Source organism: Camelus ferus, chromosome 2 (genome assembly GCF_009834535.1).
Source record: "Camelus ferus isolate YT-003-E chromosome 2, BCGSAC_Cfer_1.0, whole genome shotgun sequence".
In the NCBI taxonomy this organism is placed as follows: domain Eukaryota; kingdom Metazoa; phylum Chordata; class Mammalia; order Artiodactyla; family Camelidae; genus Camelus; species Camelus ferus.
The window spans coordinates 18,214,360-18,230,296 of NC_045697.1; the positions used below are offsets into that span (position 1 = coordinate 18,214,360).

General features: G+C 45.7%; 1 protein-coding gene across 6 annotated transcripts in view; it reads left to right on the plus strand.

The window, feature by feature from the left end:
• SLC34A2 (solute carrier family 34 member 2) overlaps positions 1-9,030 on the plus strand; it is a 187,640-nt gene extending 178,610 nt beyond the window's left edge. For all 6 annotated transcript variants that reach the window (XM_032495200.1, XM_032495190.1, XM_032495215.1 and 3 more), the window contains 7 exons: positions 384-579; positions 1,289-1,384; positions 1,811-1,931; positions 3,088-3,255; positions 4,670-4,786; positions 4,873-4,997; positions 6,541-9,030. In XM_032495200.1, coding sequence (XP_032351091.1) covers positions 384-579; positions 1,289-1,384; positions 1,811-1,931; positions 3,088-3,255; positions 4,670-4,786; positions 4,873-4,997; positions 6,541-7,152 — 1,435 coding nt within the window. In that variant the 3' untranslated portion in view covers positions 7,153-9,030. The remainder of the gene's footprint in view (positions 1-383; positions 580-1,288; positions 1,385-1,810; positions 1,932-3,087; positions 3,256-4,669; positions 4,787-4,872; positions 4,998-6,540) is intronic.
• The last annotated feature ends 6,907 nt before the right edge of the window (positions 9,031-15,937 follow it).

A 15,937-nucleotide genomic window follows, 5' to 3' on the forward strand; every position in this document is an offset into this window, starting at 1 on the left:
TTCAAATAGGGCTTGCTGAGCTAATTATTGCAGCCAGAACACATCTAGTTCCCTTTTCTCCCAAGCAGAATGGACAGAGTTCTGTCTGATCTGGTGGAAAAGGCCGCTCTGCCAGGCAGTGAGAGATGAGGGTCCTGGGCCCAGCGCTCTTGCAGTGGTCTTCCATTCCTCTATGCCTGCTGGCCCTCAGTTTCCTCATCTGTCGGCTGGGGATATGACAGATTTGGGGACTGCTGTGAGAACAAAACTAAGTGAGATTGCACACATGCAGGCAGATAGGTGACAACTGGCAGATGATACAAGTGATGACCTGCCTGGACGGATGCCCACGTGCTGCTTGACTAAGCTGGTGGTCGGCTTGGGGTGGGGCTCCCGTCTTGCAGGGCCTTTGCTGGGGCCACAATCCATGACTTCTTCAACTGGCTCTCCGTACTGGTGCTCTTGCCTCTGGAGGCTGCCAGCTCTTACCTAGAGAGGCTGACCAACCTGGTGGTGGACTCCTTCCACTTCAAGAGCGGAGAGGATGCCCCGGAACTTCTGAAAGTGATCACAGATCCCTTCACGAAGCTCATCATCCAGGTAACCTGGCTTCCTTCAGAGAAGGAAAAACACTCACCCCTTTCCCTTCTCCCTGTCCTACTCAGCCGGGGAGAGATGGAAGAGATGGACAAGGGTCAGAACTTCAAGGACACCCGATCCAATAGAATAATTGGCTTCAACCTGTGTAACATCTTTATTGGGGTGGGGGTGGGAAGTGCTTCTGAGACTCCGGGAGTCTCCATGGACACTTGGGCACTTTGTCCCCACTACTGGCCTCAGTACCCGTGGGCTCACTGGCACAGTAGTTCTCCACTCCTCGCCAAAGAGGGAGAGGTTACTGCCTTTCCTTCCATCTCACCGCACTACTCACTAGGATATGTCCGTATTATTGAGATAAATGAAAGAAGGCTTTGTGGACGTTGCCTTGGGGAGAAGGGGCCAGCTTGGACCTTGCCCTTTCACTCTTACCTTCTGTTTTTTTCTGTCACTCAGTCATCCAGTAAGTATCTACCACCTGCTTCCTAGATACTGGTCCATTGTTCATACAATTATTCATTTATTAAGCCCCCGCTAACATCCAGGTGCTGTGCTCCACCCTGAGAGTGCAGATAGAGTGAGTCCCAACTCACCACTGCAGGGGCTCACAATCCGGTTCACATCCTCAGAGCCCCTCTTAACAGCTTAACGTGTCCGTCCCACCTCAGTCCTGAGGACGTGCTGACTCTCTTCTGTCAATTGCCTTCCTCAGCTGGATAAAGATGTTATCAACCAAATTGCGATGAATGATGAAACAGCTAAAAACAAGAGTCTGATCAAGATTTGGTGCAAGACTTTTACCAACGTGGTAAGTTTCTAAGAGTATTGCTGGGTAGGTAAACTCCTGTGTCTATTCTTGATAAAGAAAAACCTTTCATTGAAACTGGGCAAATAAAAGGTAAGGGAAAAGAAAAACTGGGGACTCCTGAAAAATCAAAACTAGCCAGTGAGAATCCTTAAGTCCTTGAATGCTGGATGGACAGATGTTATGCAGTAGGACAGACAGACGCAGCCCACATCGTGAGCACATCGTTCCTGGCTTATTTTCATGTCTCTTGGCTTATCTCTGGTGCCTCCTTGTTTCCATTTATGGAGGGACCTAAGGAAACAGTGCATCATGCTTATAGATGCACAAATGGGTGTGCCTCCCCCCACACCCCCACATTGCCCACCACTCCCCGCTGGAAGTGTGTGTTGAGGACTATACATAGCATTTCTCATGTTTGCCATCCAGACTGAGAGGAATGTCACTGTCCCCTCACCTGAGAACTGCACCTCCCCTTCCCTCTGTTGGACGGATGGTTTGTACACCTGGACCATCAAGAATGTGACCTACCAGGAGAACATCGCCAAGTGTGAGTGAGACTCACAGAGCATCAGCCCCCGGGAAGGGCTGTCTGGGGTGATGACGGTTATTTCTTATCCATGTGGAGCCCCAGTAAGTGAAGGAAATAAGGGCAGTAAGACTCACTGAGCATGATTCTATACCAGCCAGTGAGTTGTGTATTTTCACAGCAGGGGAAACTAAGGCTTAGGGACAGGGGACAGGCCTAAGGTCCTGCTGTGAGGGGCAGAACTAGGACTTGAAGCTCAGTTCCCCAGCAATGTCAGAAGGATTCAGAACTCTTCGACAGATTCCAGAGTTCTCCCTCCATGGGCTTTGGCATCTCTTTGGCAGTAACTCCAGGGAGATGACAGCCAGATTTGAAGGAGATGTGGGGCACACACAGAACAGTTCCATTCACCTTTGAGTCATGAGTCCCTACTGTACAGCCAGCTCTGTCCAAGGCACTAGCGCTACAGCACTAAACCAAGCAGTGGGCCTACATGATGCTCCAGTAATTTTATAAGCTATATTGTTGCCCCTGGAATTTTTTATGGGCCAGACATTAGTTCTTCTAATTATTCCTTACATGCTCATTTGCATATCTCTGCTTCTCCTTTTCTCCATGCACACCCCCTCCTCAGAATTAATCCTGAGCCATATCCAGTTGGGGTTTATCTCACAGAATCAAGTGAACTTATCACCTCCCATGTTCTAAGAGCTATACATCCATTGATACAACCATGTTTTTCTGGAATTATTATAGGAACACACAGGGTTTTGTTTTGTTTTGTTTTAAAGGAGTTTTTCAATTAGCAATAGCTCCCACTTGCCCATCCTACCTCACCTTGCTCTTCAAACACTTTGTTGTAGGTATCTTCAGTAGCATGAGTAAAACACAGGATGGGATGTAGAGGTAGAAGGATGGGGCGGGAGGCCTGGGTTTGCCCCTGGATTTTATTTCATCTTCATGATGATGAGATTCATTGGCCAGAACAAAGCCTCAGGGCTATACTTTGCTGCAAAGGAAGCTGGGATGTGTGGTCTCTACTCTGGGCTGTCATGCGTCAAGCTGACAACCAAGATTCTGTTCCTATGAGACAGAAAGATGTTGGGGAATAAATAACGATCTGTGGCTGTCAGGGGCTCCATGCCCTCCTAAGCAGGGCTTTCCATGTTGTCTTCAGGCAAGCACATCTTCGTGAATTTCAGCCTTCCAGATGTTGCCGTGGGCGTCATCCTGCTGGTAGTGTCCCTGCTAGTCCTCTGCAGCTGCCTGATCCTAATTGTCAAGCTCCTGGGCTCCGTGCTCAGGGGACAGGTAGCTGTTATCATCAAGAAGACCATCAACACAGGTGAGCACACTGCCCCTCATTCCAGACTTTCTAGGGGATGGCATCACTGTGTCCCCCCGACTCAAGGGAGGGCTCTGCGTGGAGTTTCTTTCTTGGATCTGATACGTTGCTGAAATTAGGATGCCGTTCACCCTTGAAATCTTTCTCGGTGTCGTGGGTGGGGCCCGGGAAGCAGGCACAAACTTTCATCACTTGTTTGCAAGGTCCAGTGAAAGAGCCAGCAGAGCTGGCTCAAATCCAGAGAGCTATGAGACAGGCCTTCCTTCCTGGCAGGTGCCTTATTTTCCCAGGACTCTACTGGGTCTGTCAGGATCCCTGTGGAAAAGGCTGATGAAGTTCACCCTGGTCCCTACTTCCCTCCATCTCTTGGGAAGAAAACAGGGTACTGAATAAATGCATCACTGAGGCAACCAGTGAGGCTCCATTGGCCAAGAGGGGCTCCTGCTGAGTATGGCACCCTGGCCAATGTGAGTGTCCCCGTGAAACCTCATGAAGTGGGGCTGAAGAAGTCTACCTCCCAGGGAAGTCATGAGGACGAGCTGAGGGGCTCTATTCATGCAGACTACACAGGGCCTGATCCTCTGCTGATGTGGCCGAGGGCGGGGTCTGTAGGGCTTCCATGCTGCCTCATCTTTCTCCAGTGCCCCTTCAGGTGGAAACAAAGGTGGAGGGTATGCAGTGCTGGGAGACCAGGACAGCAGGAAAGACAGAGGTTCTGAGTGCTCCAAGTGCTTTGTGGGAGGAAGGTTGTTCCTTAGGTGATGTCTTAGTCGGTTCAGCTGCTGTAACATTCTCATAGCTTAAACAGCAGAAATCTATTTCTCCCAGTCCTGGAGACTGGGAGGGCCAAGGTCAAGGCACCAGCACGACTGGGTTCTGATGAGGCACCCACTTCCTGGTTTACAGATGGCCACCTTCTCACTGCCCTCACATAGAGGAGGGAGTGGAGAGGAAGCAAGCTCTTTCTTCTGCGAAAGCACTAATCCACTCATCAAGACTCCAGCCTCATGGCCTAATTACCACCCAAAGGCCTCATGTCCTAATATAATCACATTGGGGGTTAGTTTCAACACATGAATTTAGCCTGGGGCAGGGGGGAGGCGGGGAGGTATGTGGACACAAACATTCCATCTGTAACAGATGGGAGATGGGTTCAGCATTCAGACCTCCAGTGAACGTGTTTTTGTCTTCATAACGTATACCCACATCCTTGGTTCCACCATCTGAATATGCAAGGTGAAAGGATGCTGATAATCCAATTTACAGTTTCAGACCTCAGTGTGGTGGGGAGGCTTTTATACAACCTGTCCCCCTGGCCAGCCATGCCCCCTGGGTCCTACAGAGGTACCAGCTGGGCCTCCAGCCCATGCCTTCCCCAGGACTGTGACACATCTTTTTATCCTCTGTCTTCCAGATTTCCCTTTCCCCTTTGCCTGGTTGACTGGCTACCTGGCCATCCTCGTGGGGGCAGGCATGACCTTCATCGTTCAGAGTAGCTCCGTGTTCACATCTGCTATGACCCCGCTGATCGGTGAGTTTCTCTCTCTGGCCACCATTACCATCTCCTGTCATCTTCTGGGGCTGATGCTATGGGCTTTGTATTTTCACTCTCCCTAGGTATTGGTGTGATATCCATTGAGAGGGTATATCCACTCACACTGGGCGCCAACCTCGGCACCACCACCACAGCCATCCTGGCCGCCTTAGCCAGCCCCGGCAGTACTTTGAGGAGCTCAATCCAGGTCAGGAAATAACTGCATGGGGCAGGGGCTCTGTGGGTGGAATCCAACCCCATCTGTGGTCTTGCAAGCAAATGGTTTCTAACCAAGAAACCAAGCCGTGCTTTTCTCTGTTATGTCCAAAACTGTGATGTGGAGAAGTCACAGGGAGACAGATTTGAGACAAAAGTCAAAGGCATCTACTTCTTAGAGTGGTAGTCAGACTTCCATCACCAGCAGTTGTTTAAACAAAGGTGGGGGTGACCATTTTGATAGAAGTGACAAAGGTATTCAGGAAGCATAGACACCACTTCCCATCTCCTTGCCCTTCTCTTGGTGAACTCTGCCTGGACATTGGGAGGTCATGTGTGTCCTAGGCCTGGCATTGAGAAGAATCAGGGGAACCTGCTATGCCTGGAACAACTCGGTCACCTTGCGCAAGATGACCTTTAGCATTTGAATCATTGTCCCACCATTTACACACTAAGCAACCTTAAACAGATGACCTAACCTTTGAGCATCAATTCCCTTATCTGAAAAATGGGAACCATAATCCTCATCTCAGGATTATTATAAATGAGGCACTGTCTAAAGCCATGCTGTCAATAGAAATATAAAATGAGTATAGAATATATGAGCCACTCATGAAATTTGAAATTTTTTAGTGGGCACATATTTAAAAAGTAAAAAGGAACAGGGAGATTAATTTAAATAATGTACTTGATTTAACCCATTATCATTACAACATGTAACTGATCTAAAAAAGAATGATATTTTATATTCCTTTTCGGACTAAGTCTTTGAAATCCAGTGTGTATTTTGCACTTATGCCACACCTGAATGGACAGTGGCTCATGTATCAAGACAGGGCTGGTCCAGCGCCCCCAGTGTGTTGCTCGGCACCTGGTGGGCACACATGGCCAAGTGAAAGTGTGTGGCCTCTGGAGCCAGGCTACCTGGCTTTGAATCCCATCTATCACCTCCCACCTGTGTGATGCTAGGAAAATTGCTTAACCTCGTGGTGCCTCAATTTCCTCCTATGTCAAATGGGGATAACGCTGCCACCTCATAGGATATTTTTTGACGATTGAAGTAATCCACATAAAGTGCTTGGAATACTTGCCTCGCACAGAGTAAACGCTCTACACACAGCAGCTGCTGCTGCTGTTATTTGTTATTAACTGTGACCATCCTTACCCTTCTCTCTCCCCTCTCTAGAATAGGGCCACTGAGCCAAGAAAGCCAGCTATCATGCAAGCCTTTCCTTCTTCCCCACTAGCTCTTAACTGCTCAGCTGGAAGCAGTGGGGTCAAGGCACTGGGTGGCAAGTTCATTGCTGGATTTGGCCTAAAGGACTTCAGACCCTGATGACTGAGCTGTGATTCAGCCGGTCACCTCCCTTGCCGTCCCTCTCATGCCCTCCAAACACATAGTAGGTAACACAGCTCCTGCTCTGGGCTGAGCTGTGAAAGCAAGGAAGACCTATGATTCTGCTACTAGATGACCCTCTCTGCGCCCCGACTCCCGAGCAGCAGACCCATTCACCCGTCAACCTTTTGTGTTTCAGATTGCCCTGTGCCACTTTTTCTTCAACATCTCAGGAATCTTGCTGTGGTACCCAATCCCGTTCACCCGCCTGCCCATCCGCCTGGCCAAGGGGCTGGGCAGCATCTCCGCTAAGTACCGCTGGTTTGCCATCGTATACCTGATCATCTTATTCTTCCTGGTCCCGCTGTTAGTGTTTGGCCTCTCACTGGCTGGCTGGCCAGTGCTGGTGGGCGTGGGGGTGCCCATCATCTTCGTGATCTTGCTGGTGCTGTTCATCAGGCTCCTGCAGTCCCGCTGCCCGCGCGCCCTGCCCCGGAAGCTCCAGAACTGGGACTTCCTGCCCTTGTGGATGCACTCGCTGAAGCCCTGGGACAGGGTGATCTCCAAGCTCACCAGCTGCTGTCAGCAGCGCTGCTGCTGCTGCTGCGGCGTGTGCTGCCGCGTCTGCTGTCAGCTGTGTGGCTGCCCCAACTGCTGCCGCTGCAGCGGGTGCTGCAAGGACCTGGAGGAGGTGCAGGATGTCCCCGTTAAGTCCCCCCAGGCTTTTGATAACATGGCCATGGACAAAGAGGCCCAGGACGGGGTCCCCAAGTCCATGGTGGATACAAAGATCACCATCACAGCCTTGTAGGGCGGGGCTGCCTGGAGGCGGGAAGAGGGTCCCACAGCCCACGCACTCATCCTCCTTCCTGGTTCTGCATGCCTTCCTCCAACTCCACCTCCATGGGGATTTGTTCCCCATCGAGAAATGACATCCGTCCTCACTCGCATTCCCTTAGCCCAGTGTATCAGCCTACACGTAGTTCCATCTCAGCCCTGCGCTCCCGCTCCCTGGGTCTTCCATACCCAGGATGGCGCAGAAACACACTGGGGAAACCTGGCCAGAGAGATGATTACAGCCACCCCTGCACACAGCCGGGCTGGTCACTGGGACTTTTTTTTTTTCATACTCAAGCCATCCTCTTCCAAAGGAAAAGCCCCAAGGAAGGAATTTATGGAAGGTTCTCAAAGGCCCATAAATACAGATACTTTTTCTTTATCCTGATACAGCTCAGGCTTCTGACAGCTTCAGACCAATGACAGGCTTTAATAACCAAGAGCGGCTGCTCCCGGGCGTGCTTGCCCCACAGCAGCCCAGTTCAGGGGAAACTGTGTAACTGTTTGGGGACTTGGAGGAGCCTTTGCCGCTTCATGTTGCAGAGCAACGCTCCCCAAATCCCCTGTCAGGGTTTTCTCACCTGGGCAGGGATGGCCAGTCCAAGCCATTTATCTGCTGTGCCCTCTGAGTTTCCAAGATGGGAGCCACATCTGAGCTGCAGAGAGGGGTTCAGAAAGGTGCGGCTCAGTCTTCCTAAAGAGAGAGTGGTCCTGCCTGTGAGCTGGCAGATGGAAGAAGAGAGTGAGGGAGCGGTGAACATCTGGGGGAGATGGTTAATCTGGCTAATTTAGAACCAAATTGGCTGACATTTTGGCTAAAGCCTAGTGCTACTCTCTTGTTCAGATAAAAATCATCTCAGCCGAGTCTTTTGGAATAAGATATGCAGGTTCTCCGAGTCCCCTCCACTGTGCCACCTTGAATCCTAGGAGGTGCGTAAACATGGAACAGTTCTACACCTCTCTGCCGCATCGCTCCCTGTGCAGGATGACAGACTGGGTCAGCTTTTGGTGATCAGCTTCTGTCCATACACCCACCCATCTGTCCCTCCAAGCCAGAACCCGTTTTTCAAACATTCTCCCATATCCCCATAGACGAACTTTGATTTTCTGTCCTCTCACCATGCCTGCAAAGCTCAAAACTTTTCACGTGGGAAAAATCAAGGGCAGAAATCAGGGCATGACTATAGACTGCTCACAGAACCACAGAATCATCAGGTGGCAGTGGGGACTGTGTGTGTCTGTGGGTCCAAGGAGTGTGCCCCTTGTCCCAGATGCCTTCTCTGTGCCTTCTAGAGCCCCCCGTTGTATTTATACCTCCTCTTTCCATTGCTCCTTACCCTCAGTTCTCCCGGAGAGTTTCAGCTGAGTCTGGGAAAAGGTGTCAGTGCAGTTGTGTGCCAAGACCCTGCTCTCCCCTCTCCCCACCCTCGCTTCTCCATCCTTTTCACAGGTTGGGGTACCAAACTGAGCCTCTCCTGATCTTCCTTGTATAGATATCGATTCCCAACCAGAGCCATTAATACTATATATTTATACTCATGCAACTGTACAGCATTTTTCATAAGTTATGTAGTAAATAGTACTGTGATTTGTGTTATGAAGTGCTCTCATTTGGAGACAAGGCTGGGTTCTACTAACACCACCTTTGTATATTTTGTAATTCTGCTTTTTAAATATGCTTCTCCAGCCACACCCATGCCATACACCCTGTAAATATGTAAGTTAAGCCTGGTCAGGGCTGTGGCCCTCTTTATACTCTGATTTTAAAAAATTGAATCCTTGTACCTGCATTGATTGTATTTTTTTACTGGTTGTGGGACCTGAGAAATAAACAAGATAATCAAATCCAAAAGGATTGGTTTGCTTTCAGTTACAGGGAAATACAGGCCTCCTGGATCTATTTTCTAAAAATTTCAGGGCTTTTCCCTCACTGAACGTCACTACTCACCAACAGCTCCAGCTGCAGGATTTGTGGGACCCCTCATTCAAAGAGTGGGGAAAGTGCCCATTAGAGGCCCTAAGGGTATCAAGATTTCCTTTCTTCCACTGTCTCTCTCGACTCATCTTTTAAAAAAATTGCTATTTAATGCCGTTCTAAGTTGAAAATTTTACATTTAAATCATTAGTGTGAATTTTAAGGTTCTCTTTGTATTGTGTGATGCCAGCTTTAAATGCAAGCAAGAGCTTTTTAAGTGAAATGCAGTGTTCCCGGAATTACACAACTCACATTTTGTAGCTCATAAACATATTTCGTTCCTACCAGAACCGCCGGGACACTGCACAAAACTGACTCAACTGTTTTCGTTTCTTGATGTGTGCACACTCTACAGATGCTCCCTACCTCGCTGGTGAGTAAGGAAGCAATGAAAGGGAGAAGAACCACAGGCCGCCCTTATCTTCTGTGTCACTTCCAGCCGTGAGTGGGTTGCTAATGCAGGGAAGTAACACGAGTGACAAAGGATATGATAGGGTTTCTCAGTCATCTCTTTTGTTGTATTTGAAGAAAATTCTGGCGTGAACGGAAAGCATGGCTTCTTGGGGTGATCAGTGGCCCCGCTCAATCAGCTGGAGACATAACACACTTGCCCTTGCTGCACCCTCACTCATCGTGGGTCTACTGGAGTTCCGTACTCATGGCGCCTGGCCAATGCCAGCTGTGAATGGGGCGGCAAAGAACCGCGGCCACACCTATGACCGTTTGCCTCTGTTCACACCCATGCTCTGTTGTCCCTTTGGAACTAACTTACAAAACTGGAAGTTAAAAGATAAAATTAGGTCATTTGCAGCAACATGGATGGACCAGGAGATTGTCATACTAAGTGGAGCAAGCCAGAAAGAAAGAAAAATACCAAAGGATATCACTTCTATATGGAATCTAAGAAAATGACACAAATGAACTTACTTACAAAATAAAAACAGACTCACAGACATAGAAAACAAACTATGGTTACTCGGTGAGGAAGCAAGGGTTGGGTGGAGAGATAAAGTGGGAGTTCAGGATTTGTAGACAATAGCTACTATACATAAAATAAACAAAGTGCTACTGTAGAGCACAGGGAACTATATTCAGTGCCTTGTAATGGCCTATAATGAAAAAGAATATGAAAAGGAACATATAGATGTATAACTGAATCACTATGCTGTACAGCAGAAATTAATATAACGTTGTAAACTGACTATATTTCAAATTTTTTTTTGATGGGGGTAGGCAATTAGGTTTATTTTTACTTATTTTTTAATGGAGGTACTGGGGATTGAACCCAGGCCCTAATGCATGCTAAGTATGCACTTTACCACTGAGCCAAATCCTTTTCCCTTATACTTCAGTTTTTTAAAAAGATGAAATTATGAAGAATTGCAGGACCCTGACAGCGTTTCAGCCAAGAATGAGGCCCTTCTGGGCATTGGGGTCCTATATGACTGCATGCTCAAGCAGCTGGCCCTGCCCACCACCCCATACCAATCAAAGTGTTAAAGAAGAGTTGATTTAAACTAAGAAATGTGTGCAAGGGGACTATAAATTGGTAGTGACTCTCTGCGGCAGCCGAAGCATGTACAGAGGGCTAGGTCAGCACCGTAGAATGATGTTCACTTGGGGACTGGGATCATTTTGGAGGGTTGGGATCCATTCCTGGCTGTGTCATTTACTAGCAAACCTATTAGCCTTTCTCAATATCAATTTCCTTATATGGAATATGGGACTTGACACTTGGCTTCCTGTGGTTATTAAAACAAGGTAATGTACGTAAATGTTTAGCCAGGGGGTGGTTTACTCTAAGTGCCTGGCATACAGTTATGCATCACAATATAGGGGACCAACATGCATGGAAGTTGTATAAGATACACGCTTGTTTGAATTTTTCTTTCCCTGAGTATTTCCAAAGTGAAATGTCAAGTCAGGAAAGCTGCTATCAACCAAAGCCACCGAGGCCAGAACTGACTTTGAATTCTTTATTAGGATGAGTTGAACTAGTGTCACCTGACTCATCTCCAGCTGGACCTAGGGTCAGTCAGAGGACAGGGCTAAGAGGCAGGCAGGGACAGGATGCCTTAGCATTTAGGAAACAAACTCTTGTCTTCTACGAATGACTCGCTTTCTGCTCCCAATCAAGGAAGTGGTAGTGGCATTGTTTTACAAGGATTTTTATGGTATTTTTTTAATCAAGCTTAAAAATGCAATAGTCCTAGAGAGTTTACAGCCGTCGACATTGTCTTTTGCCCTATCCCTCCACGTGTCTTGTCTGGTCCTCCAGAAGCAACCCTTTCCGATTCTTTTAGTGTTTCCGGAATATTGCTCCATAATCATCATATGATTATAATGGCTTTTTCTTAATGTATCTATTCACCTGTTTTTCAGTAGATGAGGTTTAGCTTTCACACAGTCTGCCCACTGATGCCCATTTTCCAAACCAGTAGTCAATATTTATATTATTGTGATTATATGATTATGATTAAACTAAATAGAACTAAATAGTAGACCAACACTATTTTCGTTCTGGAGTTATTTATATCTATGCTGTCAGATCTGTAAATATTTTTTCTTTATTGCTCCAAAGTGTCTGATAAACTTTTGGTTTCCTTCTTTTTCTTTCTTTCTTTTTTTTTTTAAACTCTTATCTTCTTGACTCAGTATGGAATAGTGGTTCTGTGTGCCTTTCAAGCAACTGTTATCATAGGCTTTGCCACTCTCCTAGGATGGATACCCTGTTTTCTTGAGTTTATGTTTTATTTATTTACTGTCTAATGTGCTTGGATTACCCAAAACAGGGTAAACATTTTGAGTCCATGCATATATGAGAATTTATTTTGTCCTCACAGCCCAAAAAATCCATCCCAAATTGCTGACCTACATTGTGAGCAAATAAAATGGTGGTTGTTTTTAAGGCATTAAGTTTTGGGGTTGTTTGTCACACAGCACTATATAACTGATACAGAACCCACCCTTCCAAAGTGTAGACTTTTTCTTAAGTCCACTGTTCTTCCTGCACCTCATTTTCAACCACCTGTCCTTCTTATCATGGCTCCTTTGGTTTAATTCCTTCAGAGAAAAAAATTTCTCCTATCTCCTTCCTGGTGTGGTAGAGCAAACCAGGGGTGGATTATTTAATTATTAGCTTCAACTTAATGTTATTGATGTGTTGTATTAGAATAAATCATCCTCCTTGGGTACAGGCTACCATAAGCCTGTGAATAAATGGGCTAAGTTATGCTGCCATAATATAAAATTGTGCTTCTTCATTTGGCTCAGGTGAATTACATAGATGGAGTGTTAGTGCTGAGATTTTAGCTTCACAGTCTTCAGTGGAGTCGTAGAAGTCAGTAAATAACCTCTCTTTCAGATGTTACTTGGAAGCAATTGAAAAATAAGACAGAAGATAGAATCATGGAGATGAAAATATCCATGTCTTTACTATGGAAGCTGATTGCAAGACGTGACTCTCAGCTCTGCAAAGGAGGAAAAAGCTTGCTAACATGCCACCCTTGAATTAAACCCATTTATTCACTCGGTCACAGGCAGATGTGAATGGCACAGGTGTCCCCTATGGGGGCAGACCTGCCCTGAGGTTACAGGCAAATGGGACCCTGTGGGTTCTAAAACTGAGCATGGGACCCTGTGGGTTCTAAAGCTGAGCATGTTCTGTTTCTTCTCCCAGACTCACCAGTAAGTTCAGTGGGAGGCCCATACTGTGCCTGCGTGGAGGTTCCAGGGCAGATCTAGGTTCCCTTCGAACACTCTAGTTGGGGTTGGAGAGCCACCAGCTACAACTAACAGCAGCTGAGGCCCCTAGAGAGGTATCTCTGTGCATCAGTTCATTGTCATTGGAGCCTGAAGAGTTACTTATCTCTGCTCAGTGAAGCGGATTCAGAGAACTTAGCTGATGGTCCCAACTGATGGATTCCACACTTACATGTGGAATATAAAAAATAAAACAAACTAGTGACTATAACAACAAAAAAAACAATCACAGATATAGAAAACAAATTAGTGGTTACCAGTGGGGAGAGGGAAGCAGGGAGGGTCATAATATGGGTAGGGTATTGATTGAAAGGCTGCAAACTACTATGTATAAAATCAATAAGCTGCAAGGATGTATTGTTCAGTACAAGGAATCTAGCCAATATTTTATAACTATAAGTGGGGTATCATCTTTAAAAATTGTGAATCACTATGTTGTACACCTGAAACTTATATAATAAATTATATATACTTCAATTATATAAAGGCCAATCAGATATACTTCAATTAAATACAATTCACACTCAAATACATTTTTTTTAAAAGATGGTGGGATTTGAATTCAAAGCCCAAGATTCTGTCCACTGAACCATGCGCCTTGCCACTCAGTAGTCCAAGGTTACACGCACCGGAGTTGAAGTGCAAGGCGTTCTGGGGGGAAGAAGTTTAGGGAGAGCAGGTGGAAGAGTCCAGGGGTAAGAAATACAGGGCACGGGACTCAAGCCTTACCGGGTGTGATAAACACATACTGACACTCACCAGTTCCTATCTCAAACCCCCAGGGCCAGCTCCCTTGTCCTCACAGGCGCCCTGATCCTTGAGTGAAGTATGTGTGAGGCACATCGTGAGTTGAGGTAGCAAGTCACTCCCCAGATGCCCAGGGCTGAGGCAAAGGGGAAATGTTTTCTCACCACACGCCACCTCAGAAACAGACAAAAGACTTGAGACTGGCTGGTGGAGGGAGGAAGGCCTTCCTTTTCTTCCCCCTGGAGTTTCAGTCCTGAGTAGCCAATGGAGAAGCTTCGCTCAGGGGATGCTTACATCCCTGGCCCTGGTGATACCCCTGGCCCTCACCGTTCTAAAAACAGAGACGGGATCTTGTTCCTTCTTTGATCTTCCTATCACCCTCATGTTTGCTCCCCAAGAAAAATGGGAGAGGAAGGCATTAAAAATTTAGATGTGGTAGAGGGAAGAAATTATCCAGAGATCTTTTTGAGATAGAGCAGGAAGTGAGGGTAGAAGCAGGCCAAGTGGTTGGTGGCCTGGGCAGAGGCTGGGGAAGGTTGGCTGTGACCATTAACTCCTGGTTCCCACCCCCTCACACGTTTCTGTCTGGCCGGCAGCCCCCATGTTTCCTCCCTCAGGCCTAGTGAGGCGGCTTCAGTGGAACCACTGAAGAGCGAGGTAGGAGGGTCCTGCAACTGGGTCTGAGAAGAAGTGGCTGGTGGCAGCAGAGAAAACGCTGTGTCTGAGAAGAAGTGCAGTCCACTCTGCCAGCCAGGTGATGTTCAAAATGTCTCACTCACATAGCGCTGGCTAGGAGCCAAGCTGGTGCTGTCAACCAGAGTGGCAGTTCTTGCTCATGTCGCCTCTCCATGTGGTTTGGATTTCACATAGTATGGTGACCAGCTCGAAAAGGGAAATATGCCAAGAGTGGGAAGGAAGACACAAAAGATCTCTTAAGGTCCAGCTTTAGAAGTTAGTAGAGCATCGGTTCTGCCACATTCTGTTGCTCAAAGCAAGGCTAGTCCCAATTCAAGGGGAGAGGAATAGATTTCACCATTCCATAGGAAGAATGTCGAAGCCATCTTTAATCCACCACATTGGATTTGTGATTTAAGCGATCCTAAGACTTTTTTTAACCTAACAGGGATTACAAAAATTGTGGGTTTTGATGAGGAAGCAAAGAAAGAATTTCCATTGAAAGAAAAAGTACAGTTGCATTCTGATTGTATATTGCTAGTCATATTTATTTAATTGTTCAATTATGATCATAAAAATAACAACAGAAAACAATATAGCACCAAAATACAGCAAGCAAAATACAGGGAAAATCTGATAGAAAAAATTCATAAATGGAAAATGTTTAGTCAAAAAAAATTTTTAATTCTTCTTTTATAATGAAAAATTTCAATCACATAAAAAAGCAAGCAGAAAAGTATAATGAATTCTTATGTACCTTCCACTAAGCTTCAACAATTATCAACTCAAACAGTAGTTTTTCACCTATGCCCAACCCACTTCCTTCCTTCCCACATTGTTTTGAAACCAAGCTCAAAGATCATGTCATTTCATTCATAAACATTTTAACATGGATTTCTATGAGACTGACTCAGGACCTTCTCAACATGCATTTCTAAATGATAAACATGCTTTTAAAAAATACAGCATGATGGATGTTAACCAGATTTGTTGTGGTGACCATTTTGCAATATATGCATTCAACAAATCATTTTGTTGTACACCTGAAACTAAGTATACAATAAACATTAGAATATGTCAATTGTGTCTCAATAAAAATATTTTAAATCCAATGCCATTAGCACATCTATAAAAATTAACAATAATTTTTTAAAAGTAGTTGTGCATTTTAATACACCTCTATTTGACAGATCTAGCAATCATAAATGAATAAAATAGATAAGGGTATAGAGCTGCACTGTCCAATACAGCACACAGAGTCACAGGTGTTGTGCACATTTGCCTTCTGTAACCAGGAAATTGAATTTTTAATTTTATTTAACTTTAATTAATTTAAATATAAATTTTAAAATGAAATGATTCAGTGTCAACAATTTTTAAAGAATGTTGAGAACAACTTGGTTATGTGAATCTCCTTTTCAACTGTAAGTTTTATAGGATCTAAATATAGATCAATAATTGATGACAATTTAGCATCTGAATTGAGATGCACTATAAATGTAAAACACACATTGGATTTTAAAGACCTATTATGAAAAATATCATGTCAATTATCTCAATATATTTTATATTGACTGCATGTTGGAATAATAATATTTTT